General features: G+C 45.7%; 1 protein-coding gene across 2 annotated transcripts; it reads left to right on the top strand.

Annotated features, from left to right (window-relative positions):
* Positions 1 to 765: 765 nt before the first annotated feature.
* Positions 766 to 4,501, top strand: Fabp5 (fatty acid binding protein 5). Of its 2 annotated transcripts, NM_145878.2 has the most exons (4): positions 841 to 956; positions 3,201 to 3,373; positions 3,683 to 3,784; positions 4,232 to 4,501. In NM_145878.2, the coding sequence occupies exons 1-4, from the start codon at positions 878 to 880 to the stop codon at positions 4,283 to 4,285; spliced, it is 408 nt and encodes a 135-aa protein (NP_665885.2). In that variant the 5' UTR covers positions 841 to 877; the 3' UTR covers positions 4,286 to 4,501. The 2 variants fall into 2 exon arrangements, with proteins under 2 accessions (XP_063137279.1, NP_665885.2); XM_063281209.1 differs by having other exon boundaries at positions 766 to 956; positions 3,683 to 4,497.
* Positions 4,502 to 21,225: the final 16,724 nt, after the last annotated feature.

Genomic DNA, 21,225 nt, shown 5'->3' with positions numbered 1-21,225 from the left:
TCTGTGGCTGGGAATGCCATCTGTCAGTGCCAGTCACCTGACTATCCTTGGAGCCTTATGTGTTGTAGGACATAAGTGCATATTGAAGTGATAAAATATGATTTTTATAGTCAATGTATTATTCTAGGCAATTTACTAATTCATAGCTGGGCCAGAAATCCTCAAAGGATGGAGGGAAATAATAGCTTTGATCCCTAACTGGGGAATTTAGTAAGGTTTTTCAGGAAATGGCAGTTACCTAAGCTCAAACTTGCTAGTTTAGTGGAGAAGACGAATTCGTAGAGCTATCTAATCTCACCTACAGGCAGACAACCAAGAGGCCCTGGTGAGGCCCTAGGAGGCGGGAGGGTGGGGTCAGAAGGTTCTTTCATGAGGGAGTTGGATGTAGGGTTGTCAAGGTTAAGGAGATTGCAGTTTATTAATTAACTCAGTAACCAGCCATTCAATTCCTATAGCGCCAGGCGATGGCTAATTAGTTCCTCCCAGGTACTTAGCAAAAGCAAAGGGGAGGCGGCAGGACGGTTGGACCACGCACGCAGGCTGTCCGCGATGGCGGTAGGGGAGGATTCCTGGGCCCGCAGGACTGTCACTAAGGGAGGCATAGGGCGCGCCAGGCGAGTCGCAGCTTGCAGGAGCTGCGGGAGACACGTGGCGTCTCAGTCCGGCGCAGACAGGGTGGCACCATCAGACCCCCCGCACAGCCCGAGGCGCAGGAGTCGGGGCGTGGCGAGAGGCGGGACCAGGCTGAGGCGCGCCTCCTATTGGCTGCCCTACACCACCCCCACAGCAAGGACGATATAAGAGCAGATGGCGCCAGGAGCCGAACAGCGCCCCCGCCACCGCGTCTCCTTGCTGCTTTTGTGCTCTCCCGCTCGCCATGGCCAGCCTTAAGGACCTGGAAGGGAAGTGGCGTCTGGTGGAAAGCCACGGGTTTGAGGACTACATGAAGGAACTAGGTGAGACTTTATCGCCGAACCCCTCCCTGGATCCTCATCCTTCTGGGGATTCGTTGGTTCCCTTTCACCACGCGGCCCCGGGAGCTGCGCGGAGCACCACGCGGTGGGTAGGATGGAGTGCCCGCCTTTGCCGCCGGCTCTGGACCTGGTGGGTCACCGCGCTTCTCTTCTTTTCTGCTTCTTGCCTCCAAGGCAGCATCTCATTGCTTCTGGTCCTTCACCGGTGCGTGCTAGCTGTACTGCTGTGAACCCCCTACAAACAGCCTCTCAGTTGCTCCTTAATATTATCCCCACTCCTTTTCCTATCTTCACCTGGTGTCAGCGTCCTGCCCCATCACCCTCTTCCGTAGTGGCAGCACTCACTCCTCTTTCCCACCTTGCCGCATCTTTTGTTCCTCGATGGATGGCGCCAGTCCCCTTCCCCCAGTCTCTGAGAGGACACGGCGTGGTAGGGCGTGGTTTCTGCAGAAGCTCTTTAGAGGCTATGAATGAGGATGCTGCTTGGATCTCGTTCGCCGCAGCATCTCTCAGGTTCTCTGCTAGCCGCTGGCTGGGCGTGGCGCCCGCGGAGCTGGACAGGCGACAGCTGGTTTCATGTGGGCAAAGCGCGGAGACACCAGTCTCGAGACCGTTCTGTTCTGGTTCTTTCTCTTGATTCTGGAGGGTGAGGAGCAAGGAGAGTTGGGCTTGGCTGGAAAACTATAATCCAACTGACACAAGATGGGTGTGGCTTTGCAGCAGGCACTTGCTCCTTAAAGCCTAACCAGAGAGTGGGCAAGGTTCAAGTTCCCCCCGCACTGGAAATAGTGCTTCGTTTTTCTGTTGCCAGACGTGGACCTTTGTCAGATGCTAGGGTTAACTGAGCAGGGATTCTCTCTGAAGAGGTACTGCTGGTAGTAAGAGGCGGCCTCAGGGGTTGCTGTTCCCAGTCTCTCTTTGACTCTGCTGATAACTCCCATGATGTTCAGAACCAGCCTTCATTCTTTCAAACATCCAACATACTATGCGGCTAAGTCTGGCTCCTGATGAACCATGTTTGGGTTTATACGATTGTCAGAATGTGAGTGTATCGGGTTTTTTGTCTTTCCTTGTCCACACTGGAAGACTAAATCATGATGAGTCTGGAAAGTGCTATTTGCTGGCCTCACCCCAGACCCGTGTGTGTGTGTGTGTGTGTGTGTGTGTGTGTGTGTGTGTGTGTGTGTGTCTGTGTGTGTGTCTGAAAGCAGCTGGGTGCTTGTGCTTGAGTGGCTAGTTCTGAGTGAGTGGCTAGTCCTTTGGATTCTGGAGTTAGGAAGGTTGTAGGCCTTACCCATAGATATTGGGCAACATGGGAAGGAGCACAGCAGGAAACTCCATGGGGACACGGAAGCCAGGCTGAGCATCCTGATAAGTTGTTCTGCTTGGGTCAGAGTCTCCTTTCTTGTGAAAATATCCTATGAATGTTACCCCTAACGACAAGTACATTAACGACTGCACAACTCAGTAATGTGGAATTTCATACCTTTGTAGCTACTGCGAATAGACAAAGTACACAAAGTCAAAATCAACTAGATAGTCAGATAGTACAGCACAGTCAGGTTCCTAATGCACAGAAAGAAAAGAACCTTACCATGGAAAATGTTGCACTGTCACACAGCTTTGAAATGGTCTTTCCCAGGGTGCATTGCCCCCTACTTACTAGCATCAGAGCCATGTTACTCACTTAAAATACTGTGCTGTCTGAACTGAAAGCTTATTTTTAAAACAGCAACTGTTTTTGTACTTATATTGTTTTGGGAACGTGGTCTCTAAGCAGCTTAGGCTGACCTTGAACTCTTGGCCCTCTTACCTCCATGCCTTGAATGCTGGAATTATATGTATGTGTCACCCTGCTGGGCCTATGTCAGCTGCCTTAGTTAAAGTTAAGGAGTAAAGTCTTGCCTGGCTTTCTGAGGACCAGTAGCTCAGTGGCTGGTAGCCGAGATTTCGAGTCATGTTGTCAGTACTGTTGACTTCGAGTTCTGTCACTTCTGGCTAAAGGTGCTTGCCCGTCTCCCGTCTGTCCAGTGGAGACGTCACCTCTGCTCGCCCCCATGAGCTCAGGGTCCCATGTGGCTCACCTGTGTGATGTGAGCAACACAGTAGATATGGACATGTCGGTGAGGGAGTGAGAACAGGCCGGCAGGTGAAGTGATTGGGAATGAGTCCTGGCTGATACTGTGCAAATGATAACCGACCCTTATGCTTTCTCCCGTCCTGCAGGAGTAGGGCTGGCTCTTAGGAAGATGGGTGCCATGGCCAAACCAGACTGCATCATTACCCTCGACGGCAACAACCTCACCGTCAAAACTGAGAGCACGGTGAAGACGACCGTGTTTTCTTGCACCTTGGGAGAGAAGTTTGATGAAACCACAGCTGATGGCAGGAAAACTGAGGTCAGCTACAACATAACTGTGAAATGACAGAGCTTCTAGAATTACAGATTACGTTGCATTAACCATGTCTGTACTTATTGCTGAGGGCTGAGGGAAAGAAAGTACTTTATGGAGTTGAATTTTGATAAATCAGTAAAAGTCCCAGGACTATGAAATGAAGACATGAGTCTCTAGATCGGAAAGTTGTATTGTGAATTAAGTCAGTATAGGGGATGGAGTACAGTGAGGGCCAGGTGAAGACATGTTGGGGTGGTGTGGGTGGTAAGGCTCCTGCACTTTGGAGATTATAAATACCTTGCATTTTTGCAGACGGTCTGCACCTTCACAGACGGTGCCCTGGTCCAGCACCAGAAGTGGGAAGGGAAAGAAAGCACGATAACGAGAAAACTGAAGGACGGGAAGATGGTGGTGGTAAGTGTTGAAGTGTTTATCATGCTGGCATTCTGGCTTGCAGCCACTTGTCACAACCATGAGAAGGAGACTTAGGAAGAAAGTATTTGAGACGCGATGTGATTCCCAGGATGTGGCTGGAGCAGTGTCTTCCTGGGCTGTGGCAGTGCTGTGAGAGCTGGCAGGCTATCAAGCAGCCCTCTCCTGGTACATATGTTTTCCCCCGTTTATCTAAAGGAAGGGCTATTTGCCAAAACCACATGAGTAATTTAGGGATCATTTCCAGTGCTGTAGTCTCCAGGATAGCAAACGTTCGTATAAACAAAACAGCAGCTCTCAGGTTGTTTCCAGTCCAGAAATCCTGATGTGTGTTCTTTCTGTTAGCAAGGTCCGCCACAAGATTTTATAGGATTCTGCCCATAACACAGGCTCTGACACCAGCCTGAGTCTGTATCTTTCTTCTTGCAGGAGTGCGTCATGAACAATGCCATCTGTACTCGGGTCTATGAGAAGGTACAATGAGGACTGGCTAACTCGTCATCCTGGACAGCAGTCAGCTGGCTGAGGGAATAAGCTCAATTCAATGAGCAGGTCGTACAGAACCACACTGCTTCACTTCTTTGGTTTTATTTTTCATGACTTTTCATCATAGACACTTTACCCGAAACCCATGTCAGACCGTTGGTTTACCCAGGATCATTCCTTTGGTTAGTAAATAAATGCGTTTGTGCTAATTCATGATATGTGCGTGGGTTCTTCCAGGAACTGGAAATTGGTGATACATTATAACAATTAGGAGTTAAAAAACTCTCCAATGTTCTTCAGGGTCATTATGGCTGATTCCTAACAGACTGTAGGTGTGGCCAACTTCTTTCTCGCAGTGAATACATGCCCAGTCATTTAAGCTTGCCCTATATCATTTGAGCTTTGTCAGCTCAAGAATTTGAGACTATTCCTATGGAAAGATAGCTACATAGATTTTATAGAATAAAAAAAGATCCAAGCTTGTATGGTGCGATTATAACATCCATAAACCCCAATGGAACTTTGATTTAGACTGTGGAGGACGTGCTGTGTTCTTGAGATCTGCTGGGTTGAGAAGATCTGAACCCTGGACAAGTGCAACACTCCCAGCTTTGCAGCGTGATGTACCACTCGTCACGAGTTATTCAGGCCCTTCAGCTCTCTGCCTGTCTGTGTGCATTTCCATTCGGAGGGACATAATGCACTACTATGTAGAGTTGAGTTTTAGTGAAACTCTCTCGCATTTACCGGTCTCAAACACGAAATACCCACAATCGACAGTTGAGAAATAGGTTATAGGTACAGATCTTTGTGTACACATTCCCCAGCACAGCATCAGAGGGTCTTGACACTGTTATCTGCATTCTGCAAATATGGGGAAGGGTGTTTGACTAGCTAACTTATTCAAGGACACAGGAAGTAGAGCTGGGTTGCAAAACTCACTTTGCTATGTGCACTTAATGTATTTGGTCACTCTCAGCATGACCTCTTCCTGGAGTTTCAGTGACCCTGAGGTTAAAAAGTCTCTTAGTGAATTCGGATTTTTCTATGACCACCTCCCATGTGCTGGCATCTCAGATATTGCCTAAAGCTAGTCAGTCCTGTATTCCCAGTACTCAGCAGCTGGACCATGAGCTTCAGGTTAACCTGGGCTACATAACAGGACCCAGTCTCAAAAAGAAGTCCTTGCAGCTAGTTGGTAGTGTAAGTGATTTCTTGGTCACCTTAGCCCCATGCCGGCCAGTTTGGGCCCATGAGTCATAGGCACCTAGTGGGCTCTAGAAATGTGGCAACTCCGAGTTCAGCTGTACGTAATGGGATTGCAGAACTTTGGAATGAAAAGTAGACCATCTCAATGGCTTTTCTTTGGAACAAGGGAGATAGACTTTCACCTGGGAACCAGCAACCCAGCCTCATTCTGAACGCTGGAATTGCAGTGTGCTACCACATCCAGAGCATAGATATTTGTTTTCGATTGGACGATGCTTTGTGTCTGTGTCCCTACATTTTCCCGTTTTCTGATAACCAGGCATTTGACATTCACCCTGACCCAAACACTGGGCTAAGCCCTTGAAGTATTTGCGATTCTCACACGCAGCTGAACTGAGTTATACAGAATTGGTGTTCAGTGTTAAAGATGAGCAAACACAGGGTTTGAGTTTGAAGTCAGAATGGTGAGGAGTGGGTGCATGTCACAGACTGCCACCCCGCCCTGTGTTTTAGCACCCATGCTGATGTCCACAGCTGTAGTGTCACCCCAGGCCCACATTTCAAATGTGGTGGAACAGTTGGGAACTTAGGGGTACAGCTACACAATGCCCGAGGCACCTACCCACATGACCCAAGCACTCCATCTGTTTCTAGATGCCTTCTAAGGCTCCATTTACCAAGCTGCAGATCACAAAGAAAAACATATCTCAGCTTTAGGGCACCTCTGTTGTGTTTCTCCATTAGTTGGGAAACTAAAAACCAAAGGCTCATCCATGGCGTTGAGTTCTTTAAATGACTGAGTGCTCACTACACTAGGTTTAGTCTCAGAACATGGGGACCCTCTTGGGAGACGTGCTTCCACCCCTGCTCCACCAGACCTGATGTCCTTGCTACCTTCAGTGCTTCACTGATAGTAATTGTATAAACAGTGTCTCATTCCACACTGGTCTAGCGTTTCTCAATTACAGTGTGGTGGGGAAAGTGCTTGGGCAGATAGTCCTGGAGTCCAGCTCTTTGGTTTACCCCTTAGCAATCTTGTGACTTAAGGCAAATGACTTAACTCCTGTTACATTCTGCATCGAAGGAGGAAACACTCTCCGGCTCACGCAACGTTCTTAAACATTAGAACACAGTGTGCATGAAGCTACACAGGATCTGGAATGATGATAAAGGCTTAAAGCTCTACCTATACTTCCCCATAGGATTTCCTATAATGGTGATGGCAAAAATGCTCTCTAAGGTCTTTTCTGGCCACGATGGCAGGTGGATACCACATCTGGAAGAGTAAGCACAGTGGAACTGAGCAGTACCTTAATAATCGAAAGACAAATTTAAATGCCTGCATGTGGCTAGTGGTTCTGATCTGGACAACACAAGATGCTAGCCTGATATAGTTCCAAAGTCAAATTTGTATTTATTCCAAACTCGTTTTTCTTGCAGCGTTCTCCATCAAAATCCTTAGGAATGCAACCTTTAGAGTTCCTGGGTAAAACTCTTTGAGGTTCTCTTTATTTTTGTCTTTAAAACTGCCTATTTAATAACCTTATCTGTTTCACCTTCAACATATACTTCAATAGACTTCAATTACTTCTCAGTGTCTCCACATACTCTACTGTGGGTAAGACCCTACCTGCATCTCTCTACTTCTCTGTCTTCTTGTCTTTGTCCTCCCGGTCACCATTTGAAAAACAGATGTTCACCAGCTGTAACAGGCCTGTATCTCCATAGCCCAGCACGAGTCATCAGTAAGAACGAATTTGATGGCTCGAGGAGGTGGTCCGGTGTGTAAGACTGTTCACTCTGATACGGTATAAGGACCAGCCAGACACAGCTGAGCATGCCTGTAATTCCAACACCAGGATCAGAGATGGGTGACTGCACCTCCATCCAAAGCAGGGGTCTTCTGACTCAGTGACTGTGTCTAGAGAGATTAAGGTGGAGGATGGCAGAAGACACTTGATGTTCAGCTTTGACCCTGCATGGGCATTCATAGTAACATGCACCCGTCAATCATTTTTGTGAACTGTACACGTGTGCATGCATGCATGCACAAGCATTTGTGCACACATGCTCACACATAGCCACACACAGACACAAGCACAAACACAGGAAACACACACACACACACACACACACACACACACACACACTCTACCCTGGGAACTGGGGAGAATGTTCAGTGTATAAAAATGCTTACAGTGCAAGCATGAGTGCCGGAGTTCAAATCCCCAGCAACTTTATAAAGGATGGGGAGGTTCACACATGTGCTTGTCATGCCCCTGTTTTGTGGATTCAAGTGGGCAGTCGATGCAGGAGAATTACTGGGGTTTTCTAATTACCAGCCTAGCTTCAGACTCAGTGATAGACTCCCTGTCTCAAGGAAATAGGCAAAGAATGATCAAGAAAGACATTCAATGTTTTGCTTTTGACTCTGCTTGGGCACACATATAAACCACATATATACACCACATACACACAAATAAAAGGAGAGCAAAATTAAAACTGCATACAATACACTTGAACTGCAGACTCCACAGAGAACAGCACAGAGCACTGCAAGGTCTGCCTCAAAGAGAGCAGAGCTCACACTGCAGGGTCTGACCCCACAGGGAGCAGAGCACAGTGCAGGGTCTGACCCCACAGAGAACAGAGCTCACACTGCAGGGTCTGACCCCACAGAGAGCAGAGCACAGTGCAGGGTCTGACCCCACAGAGAGCAGAGCTCACACTGCAGGGTCTGACCCCACAGAGAGCAGAGCTCACACTGCAGGGTCTGACCCCACAGAGAGCAGAGCTCACACTGCAGGGTCTGACCCCACAGAGAGCAGAGCTCACACTGCAGGGTCTGACCCCACAGAGAGCAGAGCTCACACTGCAGGGTCTGACCCCACAGAGAGCAGAGCACAGTGCAGGGTCTGACCCCACAGAGAGCAGAGCTCACACTGCAGGGTCTGACCCCACAGGGAGCAGAGCACACACTGCAGGGTCTGACCCCACAGGGAGCAGAGATCACACTGCAGGGTCTGACCCCACAGGGAGCAGAGCTCACACTGCAGGGTCTGACCCCACAGGGAGCAGAGCTCACACTGCAGGGTCTGACCTCACAGAGAGCAGAGCTCACAGTGCAGGGTCTGACCCCACAGAGAGCAGAGCTCACAGTGCAGGGTCTGACCCCACAGAGAGCAGAGCACAGTGCAGGGTCTGACCCCACAGGGAGCAGAGCTCACACTGCAGGGTCTGACCCCACAGAGAGCAGAGCTCACACTGCAGGGTCTGACCCCACAGAGAGCAGAGCACAGTGCAGGGTCTGACCCCACAGAGAGCAGAGCACACACTGCAGGGTCTGACCCCACAGGGAGCAGAGCTCACACTGCAGGGTCTGACCCCACAGAGAGCAACACACTGCAGGTTTCTCTCTGGATCACCAGGCTGACCAGGAGATTTCACTTTCTGCCCTGCCCAGCATCATGAGAACTGGGAGAACGTCAAGATTCTAGTGTGACATATGCTCTGAACTGGAGATGGAATGATACCGTTATTATATAAAACAATAAGGTATCTCCAGGGACTACCCAACACCACTTCTCTGATGATCACTCTCTGACCTTGGCTTTCACTTAGGCGTCGAGCCGAGATCTTTATAGTGTTACATCTGATTTGCTGTGTCAACTTCCTGGTTCACCTACTGTCATCCACATGTCAACCTCCCCTCTCAGCCCTCTGGCCACCAATGGAAACAACTATGTCTCTGACTCAAGGCCTTCGGCGGCGTTTATCCCCACAGCCTTCCCCGATTTACTATTTATTTTCTGGGTTAGTTGTGAGATTGTTTTTGCTATTATCTATCTCCCCAGCTGTGCAAAGTAAGCTTCACAGAGAAGGGGCTGTTTTTACAGCACACTTTCCTCACACTCAATGACAGGGAAGTCTGAACCTAGAAGGCACAGAAGTTATTGCAAAAAAAAAAAACCAAAAAAAAAAAAAAAACCAAAAAAAAAAACACCAAAAAACAAAACAAAACAAAGAACAAAACAAAAACAAAAAAACAAAACAAAACAAAAAACCCCAAAAAACCAAAACCAGTCCAATAATAAACCAATTGCTTCTCGTCTCTTAAGTGCTTATTTAACACATTTTAGTGTCATTTATGACCATTCATGATGTTGTTTAATTCATTTTTAAAAATCAGAGTTGTACCTTTATGTAAATTTTCTGAGGTCCTTTACCTACCCAGAGGTGTACTTGCTGACTAGGCTACACATGTCTGAAACAAGAAGCAAGGAACTCCACCTTGGCCTTTGCTCGTGAGCTGGTATGTGGCAGCCATCAGCGTAGGCTAGCCATCGGTAGCCTGCTCTGTGTGGAAACAGGCTGTCCTGGGCCTGTGTGAGAGGTGAGTACCTCTAACACAGTGTCTGCTCACACGAATGGAGCCCAGGTTGTCTGTGGGGCACAGAGCCACTTCGATGTGGATCATCACCAGGAAGATGGCATAGCATGCTAACACTTCACCCCCAAAGGGAATGTGTAAGGGATTAGGTAACTGCATAACGTTTGGATTGTACCTTTCTTCCCTTGAGCCTTGCTATAGAAAATAGGATGAGCGTGGCCTCCTGCTCCTCCGTCCCATCTCAAGTGCCACAGTTATGAGACATGCACCACCACACGCCCGGCGTGGTGTGGTGACCGAGTCAGGGCTTCCTGCAAGCCGGGCGAGTATTGCGTCAGTTAAACCACACCCTGAGCTCTTTTTGGCTTTGCTTTACTATTAGCATTTTCAGTCAATAATAGAGTGCATAGAGTGCCTGCTGACCTGGTGGGCTTTGTTACAGTCTCTCATCGGTGCACACTCTTACTCTTTGTGATGACCACCCCTCTCCCTTCTCTTGTCTTCCCTTTCTGGGCCCCTTCATTCTCCCCCTTTTTGCTTTTATGTCTGTATTTAACTATAGACTCCACACAGAAGAAAAAACATGCAATATTTGTCTTCCCTTTAACCTCTGATTACCCTGCCTTGCTCCCTCCCGTCCCTTCCATACCTTTGGACCCCTTTGTCCCCTCACATAGTTCCTCGTTTACTTTTGTGTCACATACACAGAGACACACAGGCACACCACACACACACACACACACACACACACACACATACCACACCACATACACACAGACATACACACATACCCACACATACATATATATACACATACACACACATACAAACATACACACCACACACACACAGACACACCATACACATACACCACACACACACACACACAAACATATACATACAAACATACACACACACCACAGACACACCACACACATATATACACACACATACACATACACACATACACACACAAACACACACATACAAACATACACACCACACACACAGACACACACACCACACATACACACACCATACCACACACACACATAGACATATACACACACAATACACACATACCCACACACACATATATACACACATACACACACATACACACAGACACCACACACACACACACCACACACACACACACACACACACACCACACACAGACACACATCTCAATGATAACTTTCTTCATCTGGCTTCTTTTGCTTAACTTCAGTCCCACTCCCCTCCCCACCCCCCCACCCCCCGCAGATTGGATTATGCCCTTGAACATTGACAGTATCCATCTGAAAGTGAATGTAGATGCCCAAGGAGACGGAGACATGGCGAATCATGACAGTGAAACCCTTGCGGGATTGGAAACACTGTTGTATTTATATACAGAGTTCTATTTCATTCATTGCTAACAAGCTTTCTTGATTCTTAAAGTCATCAGCTGTTTTCTCAAAAGCCCGGTGCTTGCTGTTTTAAAATCAGTGACTGCCTCTTGCACTGTGGGTTGATCTAGGAGAATAATTACAGCTTTCTCCTAGGTTTTTTCCTTTCGTTCTCTCTCAGCCTCGTCCTCTTGGAGTTGACTGCTGCTCAGACGCTCTTGTGTGCTGGGCCGATGAGGCTGACAAACTGGTTTAGAGAGCTGAGTGACGTGTCTCTGCAAGGTTGTGAAAGGCAGGGTGGTATGACTGGCCGCTGGTCACACCACTGCCACACCAGGCTGGAAAATAACTGGAGTCTTATGACATCTGCTCTGTCGGGCTGTGTCACCAGATCACAAGGAATCATTTTCTTACAGTCCGGTCTCTTCTTCCTCCCAGTCTCATCCTGCACTGCACACTTTGAAAATTTCTGGAAAGAAGAGTCTTTGGAAATGATTCTTTTTTTAAAAGGCACAGCCGCGTATAACACAAAGAGCAGGTTAAAGGCGCTTGGAAGCAGAGCAGGAAAGGGGTGGAGCCTTTCTCCTGGAGCTGCCGCCCGAGTGAAGAGGTAGCACATACACAGGTCAAAGGACCAGCCCAGAGGGGTGCACACAGCAGGGAACAAGCAAACCCAAGCCGCGCGACTGACTCAGGAAGAGGGCATAGGGAAGAAGCCACCTAATGCGGTGGTTAGGGAAGGCTCCCTCAAAGGTTATATTTGAGCCAGCCCTGAACATAGGACTCTAATGATGAACAGGGAGTCAGGCAAATATCTGGGTCCCGTGTATTGCAGGTGAAAAGACACGAAGGGCAGGAGCCCCAGATGGGGACAGGGAGCCACAGATGATAAATTTGGAAGGGGCCTGGAGGGAGGGGAGGAGAGGGGAGAGGGAGGGACAGGGAGAAGAGAAAGGAGGAGAAGCTTCATTCGGATGTAAAGTAGTAAATAAATTAATGGGGAAAAAAGAGAAAGCCATGCAGGGCAAACTGTGTAAGACTTGAGCAGGGAGCACAGCACGTGGTGCTCTGTACTTGCTCAGGAGAAACATGGATGAATCTGAAGGTCACTGACACCACCGGGATATCAAAGTGAGAGGTGCCTGACCAAATAAAATAAAATAAAATAATATAAAATAAAATAAAATAAAATAAAATAAAATAGAGCCTGGTTTCATTTTCAGTGGTGACAGTTGACAGACTGATATTTGGAATAACTTCCTAGAAACGTTCTTTGAAAGTAACTGGACAGAGTAGTTTTTAAGCTCTCCTCAAAGTACCGGTGCTTTAACAACACTGGGCTGTCCCTTGGCTCACATCTGGGAACTGAGAGCAGCAAGCCCAGCTCCTAGGTTCTCCATGGACAGTCACTTGTGGAGGTGGGCGGGGCTGAGAGAGGCTCCACTGACTTCCTGCAACACAGGAAGCAATTGGGCCTTTAATGGCAGACAAACAACAAATGTCTCTATCCTCAGTGTATGTCTCAGAGACAGGTCTCCCAGCGGGCGGTGAGCACTGCAGAGAATTAGAAAACACAACGGACATCCTAGAAAGGGGATTGGTTACATAATAAAGTTCTGTGTATACAGTAAAACTCCAGCAGGCATTAAAAAGATAACAACACTAATCATAAATACTAACAGTAGTGGAAAAATCACCCCCAAAAGAATATGTTATAAAGTGAAAAAAACTTGACTATCAAATACCATATATACCATTGGCCCATTTGTATATCAATACAGGCATATATGTAGAAGACTACAGAACATGTATGTAGGAGACTTTAAACAATGTTGATATTGCTTGTCTCTTGAGGATGGGGTGATACTGAATTTCTTGCTTTTCTTATGTACTTAGAAAATGCACATATTGTAATGTAAAAAGCTTGATTCATATTTTAATAATACATTATACTAGGAAATACTGCAGAAAAATACAGAGAATGAAATACGCATCCTTGGAAGTCTTGTGCCAATAGAATATTCATGTCAATCCTTTACTCTGAGGTTCTAGAACAGTTCTGTATGCACTAATATGAAAGCACAGCTAAACATTTTATACCTGAGATTACCATGCCATTGTCTTGGCATTTCTTGCTTTCTTTTAAACTCATGAAAGTGTGTGTAGACTCTGTGCTCCTCTCACTTCAGACCACTTAATCCATGCCCACTCAGTGCTTGCTCAGTTTCCCACTGACAGATGTTTAAGATTCTGGCATGGATTCAGAATACTCACTGGTTTGAAGAACATCCAATAACAATGTTGCAATGAAATCGTTCTAGGTCACTTAGAGTTTTTACTTTTCAGTTAGACCCCCTAAAACGCTTACTCGGTGTTTTACACACAGTGGCGGCAGTGGCAGCAGACAGAGGTGGCCTCGTGACACCGAACGTATTGGTCACCTAGTTAGGGAAGCGTCTGTGCTGCACAATGTTTGCCCCAGCAGGCAGTTTAACTACAGTCACAGGGGTCACAGCTTTCCCTCTTTGCATTAAATATCTGAATCAGGGACTCATTCGTTCTACGATGAAAGAACTGGTGTGTGATTTACAGTGGAGACCTGCTTTCTTTCTCGTTGATAGTTACGTAAAGCCTTGAATTTGCTTAGGCACAAAGCCAGTGCCTTCTTCTCTGTCTTCCACATGCACAGCCATGCCAGGTTGTGGGTACCCACATGTGTAGGTCTCTAAAACCCTGGCACTTCGTTTTGTGGTTATTGTTTGTTTTCTATTCTGTTTTGTGGTTTCTTGATTTTTTTAAACTAGACTATTACTGAAAGAAAAAAAAATACAAGGAAGAAAATTCCTGAGATGTGTTTCATAGCTTCAAACTAGTAGTAACGAAAATGGCATTCATGCAGAAGTTTGGGAAAGCACCATAGGAGACCAAAGGCTTCTCTTATGACAAACAGCTGGTTTGACCACAATTTCAGTAAGTTACACAGCCAAATACAGAAGTGAAGCTTGCTAATTCAGTCTGCCCTACTCAGTTCCTCCCTCAGCGATGCAGGGCAAACACCCAGCAAATGCTGCCTTTTCTGGAATAGGCAGCTTCCTGGAAATTGGCCAGTTCTGGAAGCTGCCCTGTACAACTCGTCATTTTACCAGATGAGAGGCACACCCAGGCACCTTGGAGTGATTAGCATGATAGAAATGAGGTCATCTCAAACCTTGATATTCCACTCGCCAATGAAAGGCTCTTATGGGGAACTGAATGCTTTATTCTTATTTTAAAAATATCTTACTTAGTTTCTTCCTGCCCCCATATCTACGAATGACTCTAAAGAAACTAGAGAGACTTCTTATTAACCCAGTAACTATAGTAAATTAGCACAGCTCTGTGCATTTACTAACCACCCCCCCCCCCAATTGACTACAAGTCATCACGTACCCGCTTATGCAGGCCTAATGTTGTTTGCCCTCAAATGCATTTCCCATTGTTGCTACTGATATCAGTTATGGGAACAATGGATATTATGATACTGTCGTCTCTCTGTTATAGCACATTGGGATTATATCCACCTCCTGGTTCCCTTTCCCATCCCCCCCCCACAATCTGATCTCCTCTCTCTCCCTTTCAACTTCACGCCTCTTTTTTCCCCAAACATATGATGGATGACTCAAAGCATTTATCTTTCTGGTTTATCTTATTTCACTCAATATGATGATCCTTAATTTCATCCATTTCTGGGGGGCGGTGGGGGTGATGTGAGTTGCTCTTCTGTGTGGATGAATCACACTCAGCTGTGAATATACACTTCTGCTATTCATTCGTCTTGATGAGCTCTCAGCCTGAGGCCACGGCTTAGCTACTGTGAGTAGCCCTGTGATGAATAGGGCCATGCAAAGGTCTCTGCAGCTTTACTGATTCGGATTGTTTCATATGTGAGTCCAGAAGTGTCATAGCTGGATCACACGGTAGCTCAATATTTGGTTCTGAGGACCTTCCACAGTGATTTCCATACAATAGGCTGTAATTTACATCCCCCAAAAAGGTAAAAAGAATGGGCCTCCAATGGCCTCACCAGCGTTTGTGATTTTCGTGATGTCACTGTTGGTGGGGATGAGGTGGAATCTCATTTTACTTTTGATTTGTATCTCCCTGGTGGCCAAGGCTCTTGGCTCTTCTCTCTCTTGTTTTCTTTGCTAGGCAGGAATATTTAATTTCATGCAGTTCCGCTGGTAAATGATGAATATTATTTCATGAGCTACTGGTGTCCTTAGGAGAAAGTCATTTCCATCTGGGTTGATGGTACATCCCTGTGATCACAGCACTCAGAAAGCCGATGCAGGAAGTTCACAAGTTCAAGACTTACCTGGGACACATAGTGAGGCTGTCTCAAAATACAAAAGTTAGAGGGACAGAGAGGTTAAGAGCCTCAGAGATCAAAAACATGCACTACTCTTGCAGAGGACGCAAGTTCAATTCCTACCACCCACACTGGGCAGCTCACAATTGCTTGTCCCTCTAGCTCCAAGGGGATCCAGTGTGTCTGGACTTTCTGGACACCTGCATTCATGTACACATGCTTTTACACACATACATGGAATACTTCTGCCCATGCTGATGTAGAAGATGAATTCTTTCTGGGATCAACCCCTGCATGAAGAGCTCCAAGCCACTATCAGCTGCTGGGAGAGGAGAAGAGGAATTAGCCATTTCCAGAGATGAGAACTCTGGCTGCAGAGCACCAAGTGGGTGGTCCTAAATCATGTTTCTACAGGCACCACTAAGCAGGCTCAGCACGTTGTATTCACGTGTGTGTGTGTGTGTGTGTGTGTGTGTGTGTGTGTAAAACAATTACAATTAAAGGAAAAGAGGCCATAGCTCCAGGAGAAATGATCCAATTAAATCTTAATTCAATTTAATTAAATAAATCAGAAAAATGCAAAAACAAATCCAAATTTAAAGGCTGGCATTGCCTCAGTCTATTTCATCATTTCCCCTAGCAGCTTTGGAGTTTCAGCTCTTAGGTTAAGCGTTTTGGTTGATTTTGGACTGGCTTTTGTTGAGGAGGAAAGCCAAGGATCTGATTTCATTCTTCTGAGGCATAAATTCTTCTTATACATAAATCGTCCTTCCTAGCACTATCTCTTGAAGAGGCCGTCCTTTCTCCAACTAATGCTTTCGGCTCTTCGCTGAGACTCAGGTTGGTATCCAGTGTGGGCTTATTTCTGGCTCCTCTATTCCACTGCATTGATCTCCATGTCTGTTTTTGTGACAGTACAATGCTATTTTGTTACTGCGGCTGTACAGTCTGGAGTCTTACTCTTTCTGTTCAGGATGGTGTTGGCTTGTAGGAGTCTATCGTGCTTCCATACGAGTTTTAGTGTTGTTTTCTCTCTCTATGGAGAATGCTGCTGGGATTTAGATTCAAATGGCATTGAACTTATAGATGGTTTAGGCAACATGGCCTCCTTCACAGCATCAATTTGGCTGGCCTATGGACAGAGGAACAGTTTTTCATCTTTTGGTATGCTCGACTTCTTTGATGCTTTGTGCGTTTACTTGCATAGATTTTTTTTCCTCCTTTTTATTCTGCCTACGTATTTTTTGAGACTTGTATTAGTTACTTTTGTGTTCCTGTGACCAGAAATACCTGACAGGATAACTCAAGATGGAGAAGGACCCATTCGGTTCATGGTTTCAGAACAGTAGGTCAGTTGCTTGGAGCCACGCATCAGGACACAGCATCATGGAAGGATCTTGTGGCATAATAGGTTTGTTTGTTTGTTTATTGTTCTCATGGCAAATATAAAGAAAAAGAAGGTGGAAGGGGGAGGGGGAGAGAGGGGGAGGGGGAGGGGAGGGGGGAGGTGTGTGGAGGGGGTGAGAATAGTAAAGTCTGAGCCCAAGGCCCCCCTTAGCGGCCTACTTCCTCCAACCTCTTAAAATTTTCAGGTCTTCCCAAAATAGCTCCAGCAGCGGGGGACAAAGCTCTCAATATAGGAACCTTTTGGAAGTTACACTCTAAATCCAAACCATAGCATTCTGCTTTCGATGCCCCTCGCCCCTCAGCCATGATGATTTTGGCAAAAAATACTTTATTGTTTGAGAATTCCAGGCATTTGTGTAATCTGGGTTGATAAAGTCCACATTCCATCCTTTCCCTCCAATTGTTTCCCACCCCATCATGTTTTCTCTCAGTTTTATGTCCTTCTTAAAAAAACCCACTGAATCTATGTAGTGCTGTGCATATGTGCATGGGTGAACCACCATTTCCTAGGTCAGAGATAGCCTTTTATGGGCTACATCTACGAAGGAGACCTACTCCTGCACCCCAACAGCAGGCACTTGCCAACAGTCTCACTGCTACCAGTGGAACTCTGTAGGCCCTCCTCTCTGCCCATGGTTGACTTCATCTTGTACATGTGCACATAGGATGTGTGCATGCAGTCACAGCTGCTGTGAGCTCTTATGTGTAACAGCCCTGTTGTAGTCAGCAAACGTTTCACTGTAGACGTCTGCTACTTCTATCCCTTACAGTCCTTCTAGTCCTCTCTTCTGGAATGGTCCTTGAGCCTTGGAGTGAGGGGTTCCATGATACAGGTGTTCTGTTTAGAGCTGAGCATTCCAAACTCTCTTACTCCCTGCATGACGAGGCTTCTGCCTGATGAGGGTTCAGAAATGCACTAATCTATTAGCATAAAGATTAGAACATAAGGTTAATGCTCATTGGGCAGAAGAATATAGTATTAGATTCTTCTATGACCTAACCAGTCTCAGGTTAACAGTGATGGGATGAGGTCCATCTCCTCCAAGGATAGGTTTTAAATCCAATTAAAAAGATTGGTTGCTCCCATAACACTTGTGACAATATTGTATTGCACCATATCTCGCCATGCTAGTCGCTATTGTAGCTCACAGGGTTCACAGCTGGTGTGACTGTTAACTACTTTCTCATCCAGCGACACACATAGAGTATGGGGGGGCATTTGTCCCTCCAATATATGGTACTCTTCCATTTAATCTCTCTCTCTCTCTCTCTCTCTCTCTCTCTCTCTCTCTCTCCCCCTCCCTCTCTCTTTTCCTCTCCTCCCCCTCTCTCATACACACATTTTTAGCGTCAGTTACCTTTCTCTAGACTCTCCCCTACTCAAGGGATCTCCCATCCCTTGTCCTGGCACCTGTTAACCCTTTTGTTCCATTTTTCTCCTTTCTCCACTTCTGACCACCTGTGTTTTATCTGCCTTCCCTTCATGGTTTCTTACTAGTTTTCTAGCCTCTATGTATACTCCAATTTAAACACTCACATAGCTAAACATTCAAATATATTGTCCACATAGTAGAGAATACCTATGTTTGTCTTTCTGGGTCCTGGTTACCTCACTCAAAAAATATTTTTTTCTAGGTCCATTTGTTTACATATGAACTTTGTAATTTCATTTTTCTTTACAGCTGAATAATATCCAGTATCCATTTATCAGTTAATGACCATGTAGGTTGTTTCTGTTTTCTGGCTTTACGTACAGAATCACAGTGTGTTCAAATACGGCCACTTTAATTAGTTTTCCTCCTTTCTGTACTCCCTTTATCCCCTCTTGTCTAACTGCACTGCTAAGACTTTAAGCACTAAACTGAACAAGAGTGGAAAGAGTGGACACCATTGTCTTATTCCTGGTTGTAGAGGAAGTATTTGGAGTTTCTCTCCATTTGATATAATGTTGACCGTGGGCCTCTGCATGTTTCCTTTGTTATTTTGAGATATGTTCCTGCCATCCTTAGTCTCTCCAAGATTTTAATCACAGGGGTTGCTGGATGTTGTCAAAGGCTTTTCTGCATCTGATGAGATGATCGTGAGGTTTCTATCCTTTGATTAATTTATACAGTAGGTTGCATTGATTTACATCTGTGGCGTCATATCACATCTATGAGATGAAGCCAACTTGATCCTGGTAGACTGACTTGATCTTTTTGGTGCATTGCTTCATTCCCTTTGCTAGACTTTTACTGAGAATTTTTGCATCTATATCCATCAGAGAGTAGTTCCCAACCTCAAGCATTTTTATAGTGACAATGAATTCATTTTGTGTAAAAAGTCAGTTTATCGGGATAAAAACTGAAGTTATAAAACACTTCATAGTGATTCTCTGGATTTTGTTGTTATTTGTTATAATGCTCTTCCTTTCTCCAAATTTCAATTTTGTTAATTTGTGGTTTGGGCTGGGAGGTGTTGGGAGAATCTCAACAATAGGATTATTCTTTATCTATATTCTCCAAATTCTCATGTAGATCTTTTTCCTTGTTTATATTTAATGTATTTTTTCTTATTAACTTTACATCCTGCTCACTGCTCCCCTCCCGGTCACCCCCTCCCACAGTCCTTCCCCCTTCCCCCCATCCTCTTTTTCTCTGAGCAGTGGGCCTCCCTGAGTATCCCTGCATCCTGGCACTTCAAGTCTCTGTGAGGCTCAGTGCAACCTCTCCCACTGAGGCCAGGCCAGGTAGCCCAGCTAAAAGAACATGCCCCATGGACAGGCAACAGCTTTTGGGATAGCCTTTGCTCCAGTTGTTCAGGACCCACATGAAGACCAAGCTGCACATCTGCTACATATGTGCAGGGAGGCCTAGGTCCAGCCCCTGTATGTTCTTTGGTTGGTGGTTCAAAACTTAGAAAATTTCAGACATGTTTGTTTATTGTTTGAGACAGTCTTCCCACTAGCCATGCCCGTGGTTCAGATGCTTACGTCCTGAGAGAAGATTGGGAGCATCCAGACTCACACTGGCTTCGTCTCTGTGGTGTTCTTTATGGTGTACAATCCTCCTTTCTCTCCTTCTCAGTTTGGATACGAGTTTGTCAGTTTCGATTATCATTTAAAAGAATAGATTTCTTGCTTCATTGGTTCTGTAAGTGCTTTCAGTTTTCATTAATTTCCACTTTGGTCCTTATTATGTTTTCCTGAGTACTGATTTTATGATTGGCGGTTTTTCTTAGACCTTGAGGTACATCGGTAAATTGTTTATTTTAGTTCCCTCTCTCCCTCTCCTCTTCCCCCTCCCTCCGTCTCTGTCTCTCTCCTGGGGTTATTTTATTACTAGATGATGTTGATGTTAATGATGATAACAGTAGTATTCAGCCACTCTGGGTCCCTTGGCTATTTAGTCTCCGGTTGTTGGATCCCTAAGCAATGTATGGTATGGGTTATATCTAGTGAAGTAGGCCTTAGGTCAAATCAGATCTTGTTTGGTTACTCCCATAAGCTTTGTGCCATCATTGTCCTAGCGTGTCTCTCAAGCAAGACACCATTGAAGATCCAGTATTTTGTGGACAGTTTGGCTTTATGCTTCTCTTTTGGTAGCCTGCGGAGTACCTTTCTTCACCAAAGACCCTAGAACATGGGAGTGAAGGCTCCGTGTAGGCACCAACTCGACTTCTCCATGTTTATTATGTTTTAGGGGTGTTGTCTTCTGCAGTGGGGCTTGGCTGTCTGTTTGTGAAGAGCAACCTTTTAGTCTTTCCAACAGTCTGGGTTGTTTGGGGCTTTCCACTGGTCCCTTTGCCTGACAACTCAATTAGTTGTATCCAAGTTCCAGAATTAGAAGTGTTATTTGTTGATAAGAGATGCCCAGTTGGGGCCCCCTCCTCTCTCTCTCTCTCTCTCTCTCTCTCTCTCTCTCTCTATATATATATATATATATATATATATATATATATATATATATATATGATGGTGATGCCTCTACTGTATTAGGTTTCTAGACTACTCCTCAAATGGTCCTTAATTTTAGCTGTCTCTTCCTATATTCCCTCTTTTGTCCTTTTCTTTCCCCCACTTTATTATCTTGTTCCAGCCACTCTCATCCATCCATAACTAAATATTCCATTTCCTTCCCAAGTGATATCTGTCACCCCTAGTCCTTTACTCTATGCCCACCCTCTGTGGTTCTATAGAGTACATCTTGGTTAC

The sequence above is a fragment of the Rattus norvegicus genome, chromosome 2 (assembly GCF_036323735.1).
Source record: "Rattus norvegicus strain BN/NHsdMcwi chromosome 2, GRCr8, whole genome shotgun sequence".
Classification (NCBI taxonomy): Eukaryota; Metazoa; Chordata; class Mammalia; order Rodentia; family Muridae; genus Rattus; species Rattus norvegicus.
This window is presented reverse-complemented; position numbering and strand designations above follow the sequence as displayed.